The sequence below is a fragment of the Habropoda laboriosa genome, unplaced genomic scaffold, assembly GCF_001263275.1.
Source record: "Habropoda laboriosa isolate 0110345459 unplaced genomic scaffold, ASM126327v1 scaffold523, whole genome shotgun sequence".
NCBI classification, from domain to species: domain Eukaryota; kingdom Metazoa; phylum Arthropoda; class Insecta; order Hymenoptera; family Apidae; genus Habropoda; species Habropoda laboriosa.
The window spans coordinates 26,886-42,190 of record NW_017100752.1 but is presented as its reverse complement, the minus strand read 5'-3'; the positions used below and the strand labels follow the sequence as shown (position 1 = coordinate 42,190).

Genomic DNA, 15,305 nt, shown 5'->3' with positions numbered 1-15,305 from the left:
ATGTTTACTTTGACGCCTAACCGATTTTACGACCTCGCTATATCGTGGCCCCGACTATTCTTCCAAAAGCGGCTTCCCCCAGAGGGAGAAACCCTAATTTGTCCTAGCTGCATGCAGTTTTCAGTAAATATATTAGAATCAGTTTGACTTTCGCTCGTCCTGACCATGGTTTTAAGTACTTATCTGCTCGTATTTCTGTCAATTTCGGGGTCCCGGCAGCTAAAACATGTTTACTTTGACGCCTAACCGATTTTACGACCTCGCTATATCGTGGCCCCGACTATACCTTTGTTTAAAACAACCCGGAGACATTTTTGTCCTCACTTGATTATTTCCATAGGGTGTTGTAAGAAATAATCCAACAATAGAAAATGAAATAGAAACAGTAATAATAAAGAAAGTTTATACAATTTTTTATGAATTTTCATTGTTTTCGAGATTGTTATTTGAATTTCCTTTTCAGAGAAGATTTTGCAGAAAAATTATTATGTATTATTTTACAGTTGCTTCTATTTGCTGTAAATTTTTCATCTTCGTTCTAAATAGTGCAATTTTAAATTCATTATTTCAGTTGAATGAACTCCTGCAATAAATTTTGTCAACTATATTCTATTAAACAGAAACTTTAACAGTAATTCCTGAAATGTGGCTATCTATCACTGCGAAGTAGAAATTCCACAATTCTAATAAGCACAAAATTAATATCGGTGAATTAAAGGACTCCTTATTACTAATAATTCATAAATATTGAACAAAGGGTATGTTACCCTCCATTTCAAATTTCCTCCATTTTTCACGTACAGTCACATGTATTAGGACACTTACTGAATGTATACTGAAAACTACTGAATTCTGCTCAAGTCTGTCAAAATCTACTAAATTCTACTAAAATTTACTGTATTCTACTGGCAACTTTTGGAATTTCATTGAAACCTACGGAATTCTACTAAAATTTGCCAAATTCTACTGAAATCTACTGAATTTTACTAAAATCCACTTATTAAACGTGGATCAGGCCTCTCTGTTACTACAAGTGTAACGTAAAATTATTAGACTCACAAAAGTCATTAAAAAATGATTAAAATCCCAAAAAAGAATTATTCGTTGAAAAATGTTGAAGTAAGTGTGACTAATATACAAATGTATATTTTCATTAATCAATCACACTAACTTTAGCCAAAAAATGCAATATGAATCATAAAACACTTTCTACTCCTACACAACGGGTGTCTCAATACTCACGAACGCCAGTGGTACACTCAGGCTCCTCTTAAATTTCACCCTTCGCTTCCAACAAAAAAGCAGTTACCCTACTCTACAAATCATCCCCTACTCAATAAATCCTTCAAACTGCACTCCGTTTAATCACCTCGAAACACCAAATTACCCCTTTCTCCAACAAATTTCCATCTCGCAATTGAAAAAAGTAATATCCACATTTTTACTAAACCATCACACTAGCTTCAACCAAAAAATGCAATTCAAATCACGTAACACTTTCTACCCCTACACAACGGGTGTCTCAATACTCACGAGCGCCAATGCTACACTCAAACCTCTCCTAAATTTCACACTTCACTCCCAACAGAAAAACAGCTACCCTACTCTACAAATCATCCCTGCTGCGTCGTGGACCTTGATCAAACCTTGTGACCGGGAGTTCTGGCGCGGCTTGATGATTGTTCTCGCTGGTTCGAGGTGTATTAAAACTTGGTTGTCCTTTGATTAGATGTTGTAGATGTTTGATGAAGTCTTGTTTTGATTAGATGTTTAGCTGAATTTGGATTGTCCGCTTCGTGACTGTGTGTCTCGTGCACTCGTCTTACAGAGATTGCCGGTTTTCAGGTGTGTAGGTGTATATATAGACATTTGGTCGGTTCTGATTGGTGGTTGTGTTATGGAGGTGGAACACGTGGTGTGTTCTGCTATTGGTCGATGAAAGCTGTGACCTGTTTTACCGATCCCCGGTAACGAATGTTTTATGGACCCGAGTGTTTTTGGGACCTATTGTCTGAGTGTCGTGCTGGTGCGTCCACGGGGGGTACATTGCGGTCTGCCGAACGTGGGCACCTCGGTCTGACGACCAAATATGACTAATCAGGGCGCAACAATCCCCTACTCAATAAATCCTTCAAACTACACTCCACTCAATCCCCTCGGAACACCAAATTACCCCTTCCCCCAACTCCCATCTCCCGATTAAAAAAATAATCGTCACATACCCGTTCGCCAACATAGAACCGACCCTGTCACGAGAGAGCCGGTTGTACTCGAATAAAGTAGCATAATCGCGAAATTCGATCCCGTACCAGAGGGTCTCTGCACACGGCAATTATCATCGTCTGCGTTCTCTCTTCCCGCGGCGCACCTAACCTAAAAAGGTAACGCGGGGCGTTTCGTCTCGAGGGCAGAACGGTCGAACGTAAAATTTCTTTAATCTGAAGAAGTAACGCCGCGATGCAGCCGGAGGATTCTTCGTTTCGCTAAGTTGGTAACAATTAGTAGTTAGTAAGCCCCCAGCGAAATCGTATTCCCTGGCAGCAACGATTATTGCCGGCCTGGCAATGGTATTAACGATGCGTACGCAAACTTTACATTTATCGTTATTGCCGCCCCGTCAACTCGCCTCGTCGACTCCTTTCTCTATCTCCTCTCACGGCGTTCCTCCTCGTTTCTTCTTCCCTTTTTCTCTTTTTTACTCCTCCTGTGGATTTTTCTTTACCTTTAGGACTTCGTTTCAATGGATACATCGCCGGTTTTTCCTCGTTCTTTTGTCGTCATTGCATCTTTTTTTCTTTTCTTGCTCTTTTATTCGTTTCCGGAAACACTAATTCCTTTTGTTCCTCGTGGTTCTTCTTTCCTGCTTTTCCTGTCCTTTTGTTCCTTAGTTTTTATTTCTACGGGAATTTTCTAGGTTCTGGATCTTATTTTTCTTGTGATTATTTCGTTTTGTTTGTATTTTCGTTTTTGTCGTTGGAAATAGCTTTTTGTGAATTCGGTTTTTGGAGCATCTTCTGGGGTACTTGGTATTTCTTGGTGCGAGTGTAAGTTTGGTCTCTGTTTTGTAATTGCATTTGGGGTTGTTTTTACGAGTACGCTTTCCTTTCGTTTACGAGTTTTTATTTTGTTTACCTTTTGTCCATATTTTCTTAGCATAGTCTTGGCGAGTTTCTTTCATTTTTGTTTCTTTGTTTTGCAGTGGGCGCTACTTTCTTTGTCTTCGTTTTATTTTTCAAGAGTAGCCTACTTTCTATTCAGCCTGCAATTTGTCTTTTTGGAGTTTCCATTCTTGGGATTATTGTTGTTTCTGAGGAATTCTTCATTCTTAAGTCAATCAGAAATTTAGTAAAAAATTAACAAAACTTAAATAAAATTTCAAACAAGTTTAATAAGAAATTAAGAAAATTTAAGTAAAATTGAAAAGAAATTTAATAAGAAATTAAGAAAATTTTAAAAAAGTTCAATAAGAAATTAACAAAATTTAAATAACATTTAAAGGAAATTTACCAAGTAATTCTTTCACTGTTTCTAAGTAATTATTTATAAGAAAATGAGTAAAATTATAAAAGTAGAAATATTATATAATATACGTATAATTAATTAGACATTAAGAGTAAGTAGAAAAGAATTCAAATATTGAAGTTGAAGTGGAAATTAAGTGATTTGTGATTCACAGGATTAAATAATACTTCTTCTCTGCCTTTTCAATCTGAATATTTATGCCAGAACATTTCTACATTCTACACAATGTAAAACAATTTGCGTTAATAAAATATTAAAAGACAATCAATCATCGTCGTTAAAATATTAATAGTCTTAAATGCATCTTCACGTAAATAGAAGCATTCTTCAACAACGTAAATATTTGTTAATCGTTAGAATCTAGGTTCAAATATTATTTTTTCAACACATATAAAATCTTCAATTTTTTCATGTTTTACATGAAACTTTCTTGTTGAAAATCTTTTTCAACGAATATCAGTTCTACATTGTCGTTTCATTTTTTTTTTTTTAATTTAGTAATATATAGTTTGAATAGGAACAGCGGTTCGTTATTGCAATTAAATATTATTCTTGCACGCACTGGAAAACAATAAATAGGAACATTTGTCGTATAAAGTTTAGAAACCAGATAGAATTATCTTGGGAAACATTTAATTAATTATTGAAAACATTACTTAAATGCAAATTAAGTTGTGTAAATATTTTTGCAATATTTAAAAATTAATATTGAAAATGAAAGACAAATTTAAGAATAATTAGTATGTTACCATTTCACGAATTGCTATTTTCTTTTATTCTAAACATGTTTCTTTCAAATTATCGAAACTTTATCTTTCACCATGAAATACCAAATAAATTGCAGAATAAGCAGAAACGTTTCTTTTTTCCTGTCAGTGAAAATTTCATAACTTAACCCTAGAAAGCACAAAGGAGAGTTAAAAAATGTCGACAATATTTTAGACTAGTTTTCCTCATAAAATAACTTGTGTAAACTGTCACCAATCTGCCTTTGTGTCAGAAATTAAATATGTACTTAATTAGTTATCGTATTAATTTTTTTTAAACTGAAATTAAATTAAACATGGTAAAAATTTTGACATTCAATCTGGGAGCAATGTGGGCTTCCCGGGGTTAATTATCTCATTTCCTTCGAAAATGAGATCTTCTTTACCTTCATTTATCATTTAACACGTTCTCTACCGCGTCGCTTATGTATGAGTGACAGTGATTTTAAAATTATTCGTTTCAAAAATTAACGTGCAAGTACGCAAAGAACAAGACTTAAATTAGGGACAAAGTGTGTCAAAAAACGTCAGCAGCACAGTTTGAGAATATAGACGCCAATAGTAGAGAAAGGGTTAAAGAAAGAAGCCCAAAAAGAAACCAAAAAAAAAGTGTAAGAATCATCCTAAAAGTTTGCTAATTAAAATTCCAAATTTAAATTCTGAAATTTATCGTTTCAAAAATTAAGGTGCAAGTGAACAAAGAACAAGGCTTAGGGCGAAAGTGTGTGAAAAAGCGCTGAGAGCACAATGCAATAAAATTTTCAAAGCATTTACAGGCTCCAACATCGGTGAAAGGGTTAAAGGAAAAAAAGTAAACAAGAAAAAGGTGTTAGAATCGTCTTAAAAGTTTGCTAATTAAAATTCCAAATTTAAATTCTGAAATTTATCGTTTCAAAAATTAAAGTGCAAGCACGCAAAGAGCAAAGCTTAAATTAGGGTAAAAGTGTGCCAAAAAGCGTCAACAGCACAGTGGAAAAAAATTTCCAAAGCACTTATAAGCTCCAACATCAGTGAAAGGGTTAAAGAAAGAAAGTTGTTATGGTCACCCTAAAAATTCGCTCAGACCAGTCTGACAGAGAACGTGTTAACACACCTAACCTACAAATCCCAAAAAAATTCATCACCGACGAGGGAAACGAATCACCCGTTGAATCCAAACTCCCAAATTCCCCTTAGAGACTATTCTATCTGGCACATTCGCAAGTGAACCCAGCAACCAAGTTCTTAAATGAACAAAAATGTGACACCATCCTGGTTTCATTACGGCATAACAGAGGATCTCCCACATTCGATCGATCTTCGACGCTCGAGTTCTATCAAACTCCGTGGTTAGAAATCGTCAAACGTGGGAATCTGTGGAATTTCGAAGGCGGGATGAAAGAAGTCGAGGGAACGTGTCAGTTTCTTTGCGGTTTTATCAGCCGGCTGGCCGGAGGTGGCAATTTGTTGAAACCGGCGTTGTCGAAGACCGGAAGTAGGTCCCTGACTCTTTGTCCGGCGCCGATGGCCGCCAGCTCGAACCACCTGAAATGATGACGGACCCGTTTGAAAAATGAACCACTTCCCGTTCAATTTTTATTTCTTTCCCGACTGCAGCGCGGTTCGATTTTTCCGGCTGTGGCGTGGAATTCGGAATGGAAAATACTGAATATTTCGTACCATTCACTTGTGGTTTCTCTTCGCTGATAACGATAATTTACTATTTCAGTACCGTACCAGCTAAGAAATGTTAATGTATTATAGATTAATTCAATTTGGTAAGTCTTGTAAATTAAAATTATAATTAATTTTTGTCAGTAATGTAACTGTTCTCTTTTTGCATCTCGACTAGAATTCGCGCTACGAGTCTGACTTGTCTCAGTTGTTATAAGGCAAAGGGTTAATTAGTATTTGTAGTGTTTTTTCAAGTGTTAGGTAATTGAAAGTTGTAGATGTTTTTATAAGTGAGAATTGTGAATTAGAAATGATAGAAGTTAGTGTCATGAGAAATTTCAACCCCCTTCGCTCCGGCATATTTCAGACAAACACTGTTATTATTCAACGCTGCATAAAAATAAAAATACGCATGATTGAAAATCAACTGTTCTATGACAGACAAATGTTCACAGTGATATTTTATTTGTGAAATGCGAAAATAATGATATGATCTTCGCAGCGAAAGGGTTAATGTGAATACGATAATGAAAGAACAAAGATATAGGTTACTATGAAAGTATGAAAATAGGTTGAGATAGTAAATACTCGTAAATAAAATATATAGTCATCTTATAAAAATCGGGCGTTTATAATCACGATAAAAGTAATAAAAATCAGTACTTCTATTTTTTGAACGTAATAGCTGACTAATAAACATGTCGATTCTATTAAGTGTGCAGATTAATTCAGTGCATTTTCTCACAAACTCCAATGTTCATTTTCAGAAAAACCAAACACAATTTTAATATTCAAAATAATCTCCATTATTTTAGATGACCTCTTTTAGGTATCTAAATGATAAATTCCCTGTTTGTAGAAATATGGCAGTTTTGAGTCGGTAAAGTGAAAGGGCACCGAATTAATGGGAAAGGGAATTAATTCTCTTGCCAAAGTTGTATCGAAAATTGTATGAAAATTATTTGAAATAAAAATGTTTAATTTCAGTAGAGTAACGTTTTTCCAGAATGAAGATGACCTACATTTCTTCAAAATGACTTAATAGTCCGAACTTACATAGCCCACGAAATAGACAAAAATGTAAGCAAAATTGATCCTGTCAATTATCCACAAACATCAAATTCCATCAAAATGTCGAAAGATCAACAATTCCAAAGACTATCAGACCGAACTGTATCCATATTTGCAACGAACGAACATCGGTAAACGAACGAATTTCACCCTTTGTCCAACCGTAGAAACCATCTTCACACATATCTCCCAAGCTTCTGCTTTTATTATACAGGAATTATATAGCACAATACACACATACACGCGAGTTCACAAACGTTCGTCCCCAGCTAACGAAAATCCAATTTCACCTCATTAATTTACGAAACATAAAAGAAAATACGACGTGGCGGTTGTCCACTCGTGTCTCCCCAGAATAACGTTAGTATTATTCTCGCGTAAACGTTATGAAAGGTAAATTTCTGTGTGAAAGCCGAGTCTGCCTTGTACGTTCTCATGCGAGCTTATAATACGGGGCCGCTTTGTCGCTTTTCCGGCGCGAGCCAGAGAGGGGAGGGCACAGATTTCGATTCCGCGGCATTTTCGGCGTTTCCAATTTGCGCTTTATAATTGAATGGCTAAAGCGCGGCTTTTATGATTCGTAAACGCGACGCGTGTTCCGTTAGGCGATACCGCTCGCCTATTTTCCGTACGGGCTAATAATCACACGCGGGCCGATAAACGGCTAAACTCCTGAACAACGTCGATTCACCCCCTCCCAAGTATTGTCGTCTTCTCGATGAAAACGCCGCGGACTCGGTAATTGACGTTTCCCGGATTAACGCGTGCCAGTTTCACGCGTCAGGTTCGATTTAATTGGTGAAAGGGGTTGCAAGTTTGATCGCGTTTATACGCTCGCGCCAATGGATCCGATCATTTGGAAAGATAATGATATTCTAGGGTCGAATTTGAGTGGACACTATCGGATTTGATGTGATTCTTCCTTTGTTGTCCATTCTATTGCGTATTTTTTTAATTTTTTATTGTATTCATTTTACTTTATTATTTATTTATTTTTAAAATTTTATTTTATTACTTATTTATTGTAGGAACCGACGACGGAAAAATATTGAGGGACCCAACGGGAATCGAACCCGGGACCTTAGGCTTAGCAAGCCGAGGCTTTGCGCGCTACGCCAACCACTCCCTCTCTATTCTCCCTTCGAGGTTTCCTATTTGGGTGCGGAGGCGCCGGTACTACATTCTTTTATTTGTTATGAAATTTCAGATACATTGCGTTTCTTTCGGAATCATTTCCACGTGATTCTATACACTTTGGAATCATTTTAGCGGTGATTATAGTTAATTTATGAATTTTTGGATGTAAGGAGGGAATTGAGTATTATTTCTTCATCTGTCATTGAGAAATATTGAGAATAATTATCCATTTTACGTGCATTATGAAATTTAAGCTGATATGAACTACACTCACAAAGTTCACCTCTTTATTCTGTTTTATTTCAAGTACTCTACTTGATGTTATGCTAGAGTCAATATTGAATTTGCGGTGATTTAAAAAGCCTAGAGCTAAAAATACAGATTCCTTGTCGATATTGACGAATAAGCACAAAAACGTATTATTTACTGGGTTGGAAAAAGGTCTGAAGTGTTGGTATGAAAAAATACAAGCATATAATTTAGTGTATGAAATCATTTCAAGCACCGCTTCTTGAAATTAAATTGCATTTGAAAAAGGTAATAAGAATTGCACGGAAGAATATCGAACATTTTGTAATTGTTTAATTTGTTAGTGAAAATATTATGAATTTTATAATATGTTAATTAAATACTGTGTATTGAATACATTACTAAATTATGGAAAATAGGAAATTCAATTATCGATAGAAACGCGTTTAGTATGGAATATTAATTGGCATTGCATCGAAAAGCAATGTAATGAAGCAAAATAAGGTTTACACAGATAACAATCAATTATCACTAGAGCGTACATCTGTATATGTATGTCATGAATCATGTGAGATCACAGTGATTTATAGTACGTCAAATGCGTGCTTTATTCAAATCTAAGAAAACCATTTTCACATCCATCACCAATAGAAATACACCCCTTAGACACCAATCTCTATAAAAGGACTATAAAATGTAGCTCTACGCTCAACGATGTGCCTCTTTTACACATATCCAGCTGGTATACTAGTATAATAAAATTCTTACCGTATCATCGTCATCATCATTCAAAGTTAAAAAAGAAATTCCAAAATAATTCCGTGCAAGAGAACCAGTTTCTCAACATGCACACTTTTAATTTAACATTCACTGTACTTTACACACATCCAGCTAGTACACAATAAAAAATCATTGTCATCATTCAAATCTAAAAAAAAAATTCCAAAAGAATTCCATCCAATAAAGTCAATTTTTCGCCAATCAACTTATAATTCAACATTCACCACATTTTACACATATCCAGCTAGTACACAATTAAAATTCTTACCGTATCATCGTCATTATCATTCAAAACTCAAAGAAAGAATTCCAAAAGAATTTCATCCAATAAAACCAATTTCTCACCTTTCAACTCTTAACTCAACATTCGCTTTTACGCACATTCAACGAATCCTTATCCAGCTAGTACCTGTGTAATAAAAATCTTACCATATTATCGTCATCATCATTGGAATTTAAAAAAAAAAAAAAGAAATTCCACAAGAATTTCATCCAAAAGAATCAATTTCTCAACATTCTCTTTTACACACATTCCTCAAATCTGTATGCAGCTAGTACACCATAAAAATTTTAATATATCATCGTCATCATCATTGAAACCTCAAAAAAGAAAATTCCATCCAAAAGAACCAATTTCTCAGGATTCAACGTTTAACTCAACATTCACAGTACATTACACACATCCAGCTAGCACATAATAAAATTCTTTCCATATCATCGTCATCGTCGTTCAAACCTCGAAAGAAAAATTCCAAAAGTATTCCACCGACTGAAACCAATTACCCACAACTCATACCTTTAATCCAACATTCGCCGCATTACGGAAGCATCATCGAGAAGCATCCATTCCGCGTAAACCGTGGAACGTAAACAGATCTCGATTACGCTAATAAAATTCGTTAACGTAACAATGATTGGCAAGCGTAAATTCAAAGTGGAAGGGGGGAGGTTCAGAAACGAGAAAATGCGGATGTCATTTACTCGCATGTAACGCTGCTAGCACAATGTGTTCAACAACCAATTAAAACCTCTAACAGAGAAGGAAAGCTGGCGCGCGAGCAATAGCAAAGGGATGGAAACCAGCAGGCTCGATAAATTGAAATTGATTTCGATGGGCCAAACGTGGATAGCAGTACCCGCGAGCATATGCAAGCACACACACACACGAACACAGATTCGTTTCCCACCTGTTGTTTTTGTATTTGGCTAGGGGTTGAACAGCTGGATGGGGCGTTTCGGTGGGGAAATATGTGGCCCCATAAAAATCCAAACCACGGCTGAGCAACGTCGAGGTCTCCTCCACGCTGGCCAGGGTAACCCTTATAACGGGTGGTCCGGTGTAAATCGTAGCCGGCTCGTTCTGGTTGTGAGCGTCGCTTTTCAGCTTGTCGTTGATCGCTTTCACTAATTCACAAAGCAGACACACCGGGTCAGCGGTCGCGCGGTTAGGGAAATGAGCGGTGAAAAGAGGGTGCGGGGGGTGAATTAATTCGATCAGGGACGATCCAAGCGAACGGTACGAATTAATGAAACTAATTGCGATAAGCTCGCGAATTTTGTTTCGTTACAAACGTTCAAGCTTCTTAATACTTTTCCTCTGTTTTTTTTTTTTTTTGTTGCTCTCTTTTATCGGGTTCTGTTTCTCCTTTCCTGTTTTGGTGTGCTTGTTGCTGAACGACGAAGGTTTCTTGCGATAAGAATTGAGGGAGACTTGTGTGTTTTGATCGTGAGTGAATAATTTGTAAATTGGTTTCCAACGAACGATGATTGTTATCGTTGTTTAATTTTTCAAGGCATGTTTTTTTTTTTGTTGTGAAAATTAGGTACATTCTGAGATATCAGTGTTGAAAAATAGAAGGTGTGTAATATTAATGTCAGTTACAAATTATGCGATTGTTATTGAAAATTCATATGTTGGCTTCAATTTTCTAAACATAAATCATAATCTGTTGTATTGATATTTGATCGTGGTTCAAATACGCTCTGGAAAAATTCTGAAACGCAAGATTTTTCGATACGTTTGTCAGTGATGTCGTGAAAAATGTTGATAGTAATAACAATGATAACTTTCAACCTAGTTCGACAGAAAGATCACACTAATATTGACATTTTACGCTCTGAAAGAAAAAATTCTAAAAAACGAGATTTGTCGATATGATCGTCCCTGATATCGCAGAAAATACTGGTTCAAATACGCTCAGAGAAAATTCTGAAACGCGAGATTTTTCCATCTAATCGTCAGTGATAATATGGAAAATATAGTTGGGGCCACGATATAGCGAGGTCGTAAATTAAACTCTCAAAAATCGGCATCGATTGATGTTGCGGCACTCAAGGCCGTGTGTTACAGTCTGTTTGAGGGTTCCAACAATAAACGAATGGTAGCATATGATTTGGTACTTCAAGTAGAAAATGGTATTTCATTTACAAATGGAAAATATGTTAATATTAAAGCTACACAATCCTTTTGCATTTTCTATCTGTATATAACACGAGCAGGTAAATGAAGATGTTAAAGACCTCAATAAGACCTTTACTTGTAACCGTACTTCCAAAAGCGGCTTTTCCCAGAAGAAAAAAACCCTAAATTGTCCTAGCTGAACTCAATTTTCAGTAAATATATTAGAATCAGTTTGACTTTCGCTGGATACAAGAATTCTTTGTACGGTCCTGACCATGGTTTCAAGTACTTATCTGCTCGTATTTCTGTCAATTTCGGGGTCCCGGCAGCTAAAACATGTTTACTTTGACGCCTAACCGATTTTACGACCTCGCTATATTGTGGCCCCGACTATACTTCGACGGTGCTTGAAATACGCTGTGAAAAAATTCTGAAAAACGAGATTTTCAACGACAACGTGAAAAATACTCACAAACAGTGCCCGTGTTAAGTGGTAGCCGCGTAACTTCAACTATAGACCGGTACTTGTAGAGAGCGTGCCTAATATCTTCTTCGGGTAATTCTTCAGGTACGTCCAAAACGTAGACAGTGAATGTCTTTGCCGGTCTACAGGGTACGGCGACCTGCGTTCATGAATACGAAACGTCGTATTTAGAGGCGTTCTGAAGAGGAGGGTCCTTTGTGTACCGAAAGATAAGTACCTTCTTGTAGAAGCGTGCCCCGGTGACTTTGTGGAAGCCCTTTTTGTAGACCGCCTGAAAATCGTCGATGTTGCTGAACTTGAAGAGTATACCGGTGGCCGTTTTCGTCAAGGAGAACGCGCCACTGTAATGCAAAACGACAACTACACTTTATCTTCTCCGTCCTTTTACTACAACCTCTCTCCTCTCGTTTCTCATTTTTTCGATCCTCCTTCTTAGTCCGCCTAATTCGTTTAGTTTGTTTACCTGGTGATTCGGCTGGCAGTACTCGAGAACCAGTTTCGTTTAGGACGAATTTGGCAGGATGTTGGAATGGCACAGTCAGTGCGGAGTTGATGGAAAAATATTTTTCAATTAATTTTAAGGCAATATTAACATTTGTGTAGATGGCGATGAAAGGCATCGCTGAAACCGAATTATGGGATAAACTTTGATCCTGATTTTAATACTGTTTAATGCGTGATATCGTGTTTTAGTATTTTAATTGCAAAGTGAGAATTACTATTCCTTATTTCTCGTCTTTCGCATTTTTCACTTTTAGTGATTTTTATTTGTTAGGTTTTGTCGTTTCGAATTTTGGAAATGAGTGTTCTTCTTTCATAGAGAATTTAAGTTTTTGTTTTAATTTAATAGGAAAGTTCTGAGTATCAAGAATGAAAGTGAAAAATCAAAATTAGCGATATTATGTCCTGCACTCCTATTTTTTCTTTTAATTTCTAAAGATCTCGTTGCATATTTTTATCAAGCATTGATGCTTTTGATTATAATGAAAATGCTTTTGAGGACAAATTACGATATTGAAACTTTTTTACATCTTTTCTCTTCTTTTTCTGTATTTTTTTTTTCTTACGTAGAATCTGAATAATTCACTGAACTTTTATACTACGTAATTGCTGTTCTGATTTTCACAAGCTAATTGTATTTGGAAACAATTTAATGGATCGGTGAAATTTAATAGATTAGTTAGTTGGTCATCCATTAAAATGGAAACGTTGAAGGCAACGAGAATTTCAATTAAATCGTCGTCACGCTGGCTTGTCTCCGTTTAGAATTAATGAGGGATTCTCTTCACTCTTGTATCTGTTATGATTTGTGTGTGCTGAATCATTAGAGACATTTCAGAGAATACAATGTATCATTTGAGTGGTAATGCTTTTAAAAAAATATTTAAAATAGGACGCAAATTTATCACATAACTGGGTTTCGGCTACTATCTTTTACTATCGTCTAAATAAATTTTGAGATATAAAACTGTTTAACTGAACTGTTGTTTAAAATTAGTTTTAAAATATTTTTCCATTAACTCTGTATTAAATTTGTACTTCATCAAACGAATTACAAATACAATTTGAAGAATGATGAAAGCTAAACAATTTATCCTTTCACTAATTCTTAAAGATTAACTTTTGATTATGAAAATGGAAATATCTATTATGAAACTAAATTTAATTCAATTTTGCTAGCCAAGCTGAGTCGATTACGTTAACTAAAGAGTGAGCAGAGAACTATGAACTTCTACTTTAAAAGATTCGAACTTGCAAAACTTGAAACTTCTAAATTTACGAAATTTTAAAAAATTAGAAGCTTCGATTCTAAAAATTTCCCACTCAAAATATTCAAGTTCACTACCTTCAATTCTAATAATTTCCCATTCAGACCATTCAAGTTCACTATCTTCAATTCTAATAATTTCCCATTCAGACCATTCAAGTTCAAGAAGCTTCAATTTTAAAGATTTCCCATCCAGAAGAAACTTCAATTCTAATAATTTCCAATTCCAATAATTTCAATCTTAAAAATTCCCCACTCAGAACATTCAAGTTCAAGAAGCTTCAATTCTCAAAAGTTTCCCACTCAAAACATTCAAGTTCACTATCTTCAATTCTAATAATTTCCCATTCAGACCACTCAAGTTCAAGAAGCTTCAATTCCAAAAGTTTCCCACTTAGAACATTCAAGTTCACTATCTTCAATTCTAATAATTTCCCATTCAGACCACTCAAGTTCAAGAAGCTTCAGTTCCAAAAGTTTCCCACTCAGAACATTCACGTTCAAAAAACTTCACTTCTCTTCTATACAACAAAATTGAAAATTTAAACATCCCGCCTACAACAAATTCGATCAAACGAAAATCCTCACCGAAAATTCATCTTCTCGCAAATGGTAGCCGCTTTCTCGATACTGAGCTCATGGCTCGGCGTCAATAGGAACGCTCCCTTGGTGAGAAAATCGGTCTCGCTGATCTCCGAATCGGTGTCCTGATCCTGCCAATCACCGGATACCCTCCGACACTCTTGGTTCAGCCGCAACAGGGAGCTGCTTTTCGATGTGGACATGTCGTTTTCGCACATGGCACTGCCGTCTTGTCCCTTCTGTGACATCTTTTATAGGACGTCGAGGTGGGATCGGCTAGCTCGCGATCGAATCGTTACGCGAGATCGACTCCTCGCAAGACACACGCTTTCGACACAGTGTCGAACAGTTACGCACCGATACTCTCCTTTTATACAGGCCACAACAGCTCTACACGATCGCTAATCGTCGAACGACTCTGCCCACAATCCTACTCTACTCGTGAATTAGGATCGTTAGAAAAAACAGCTATTCGAGAGAATTGGCTGGCACTTGAAGGTTTTTCTTTGAATATAACGGGTGAGCTGTGTGACATAATCACGTTCAATTATTGTGCTGTTAGTAGACAGACAGAAATTACATCTGCGTCGCACAGTATGGTTCGAGGATGTCCTTAAGAGTCATCTTGAGTCATACTTATGTACTCGCCATAGTCATAGGTATTTAAGATTACTATAGTACACTTTTCAGCATTTTTCTTTTCTCTCTCGAAAGGACTGAAACATCGGAAACTGAAATTTCGTTTATTTTCAATATACAGGGTGGCCACGTTTAATTACTCTACTGTTTCGGGTCAAAAATGACCCGAGAATCTTATGTGCAACAATTTTTATTACCAACGCGCGGTATAAACTTGGAGAATAAATTTTTAATATAGTGTTAAGGGAACGT

General features: G+C 36.1%; 1 protein-coding gene across 1 annotated transcript; it reads right to left on the bottom strand.

Annotated features, from left to right (window-relative positions):
- Positions 1–5,663: 5,663 nt before the first annotated feature.
- LOC108577169 lies at positions 5,664–14,725 on the bottom strand. The gene is made up of 5 exons (XM_017940279.1): positions 14,421–14,725; positions 12,282–12,405; positions 12,053–12,203; positions 10,367–10,583; positions 5,664–5,813 (listed from the first exon to the last, which is right to left on the bottom strand). Exons 1-5 carry the CDS (start codon positions 14,660–14,662, stop codon positions 5,687–5,689), a joined length of 861 nt encoding a protein of 286 aa, XP_017795768.1. The 5' UTR covers positions 14,663–14,725; the 3' UTR covers positions 5,664–5,686.
- Positions 14,726–15,305: the final 580 nt, after the last annotated feature.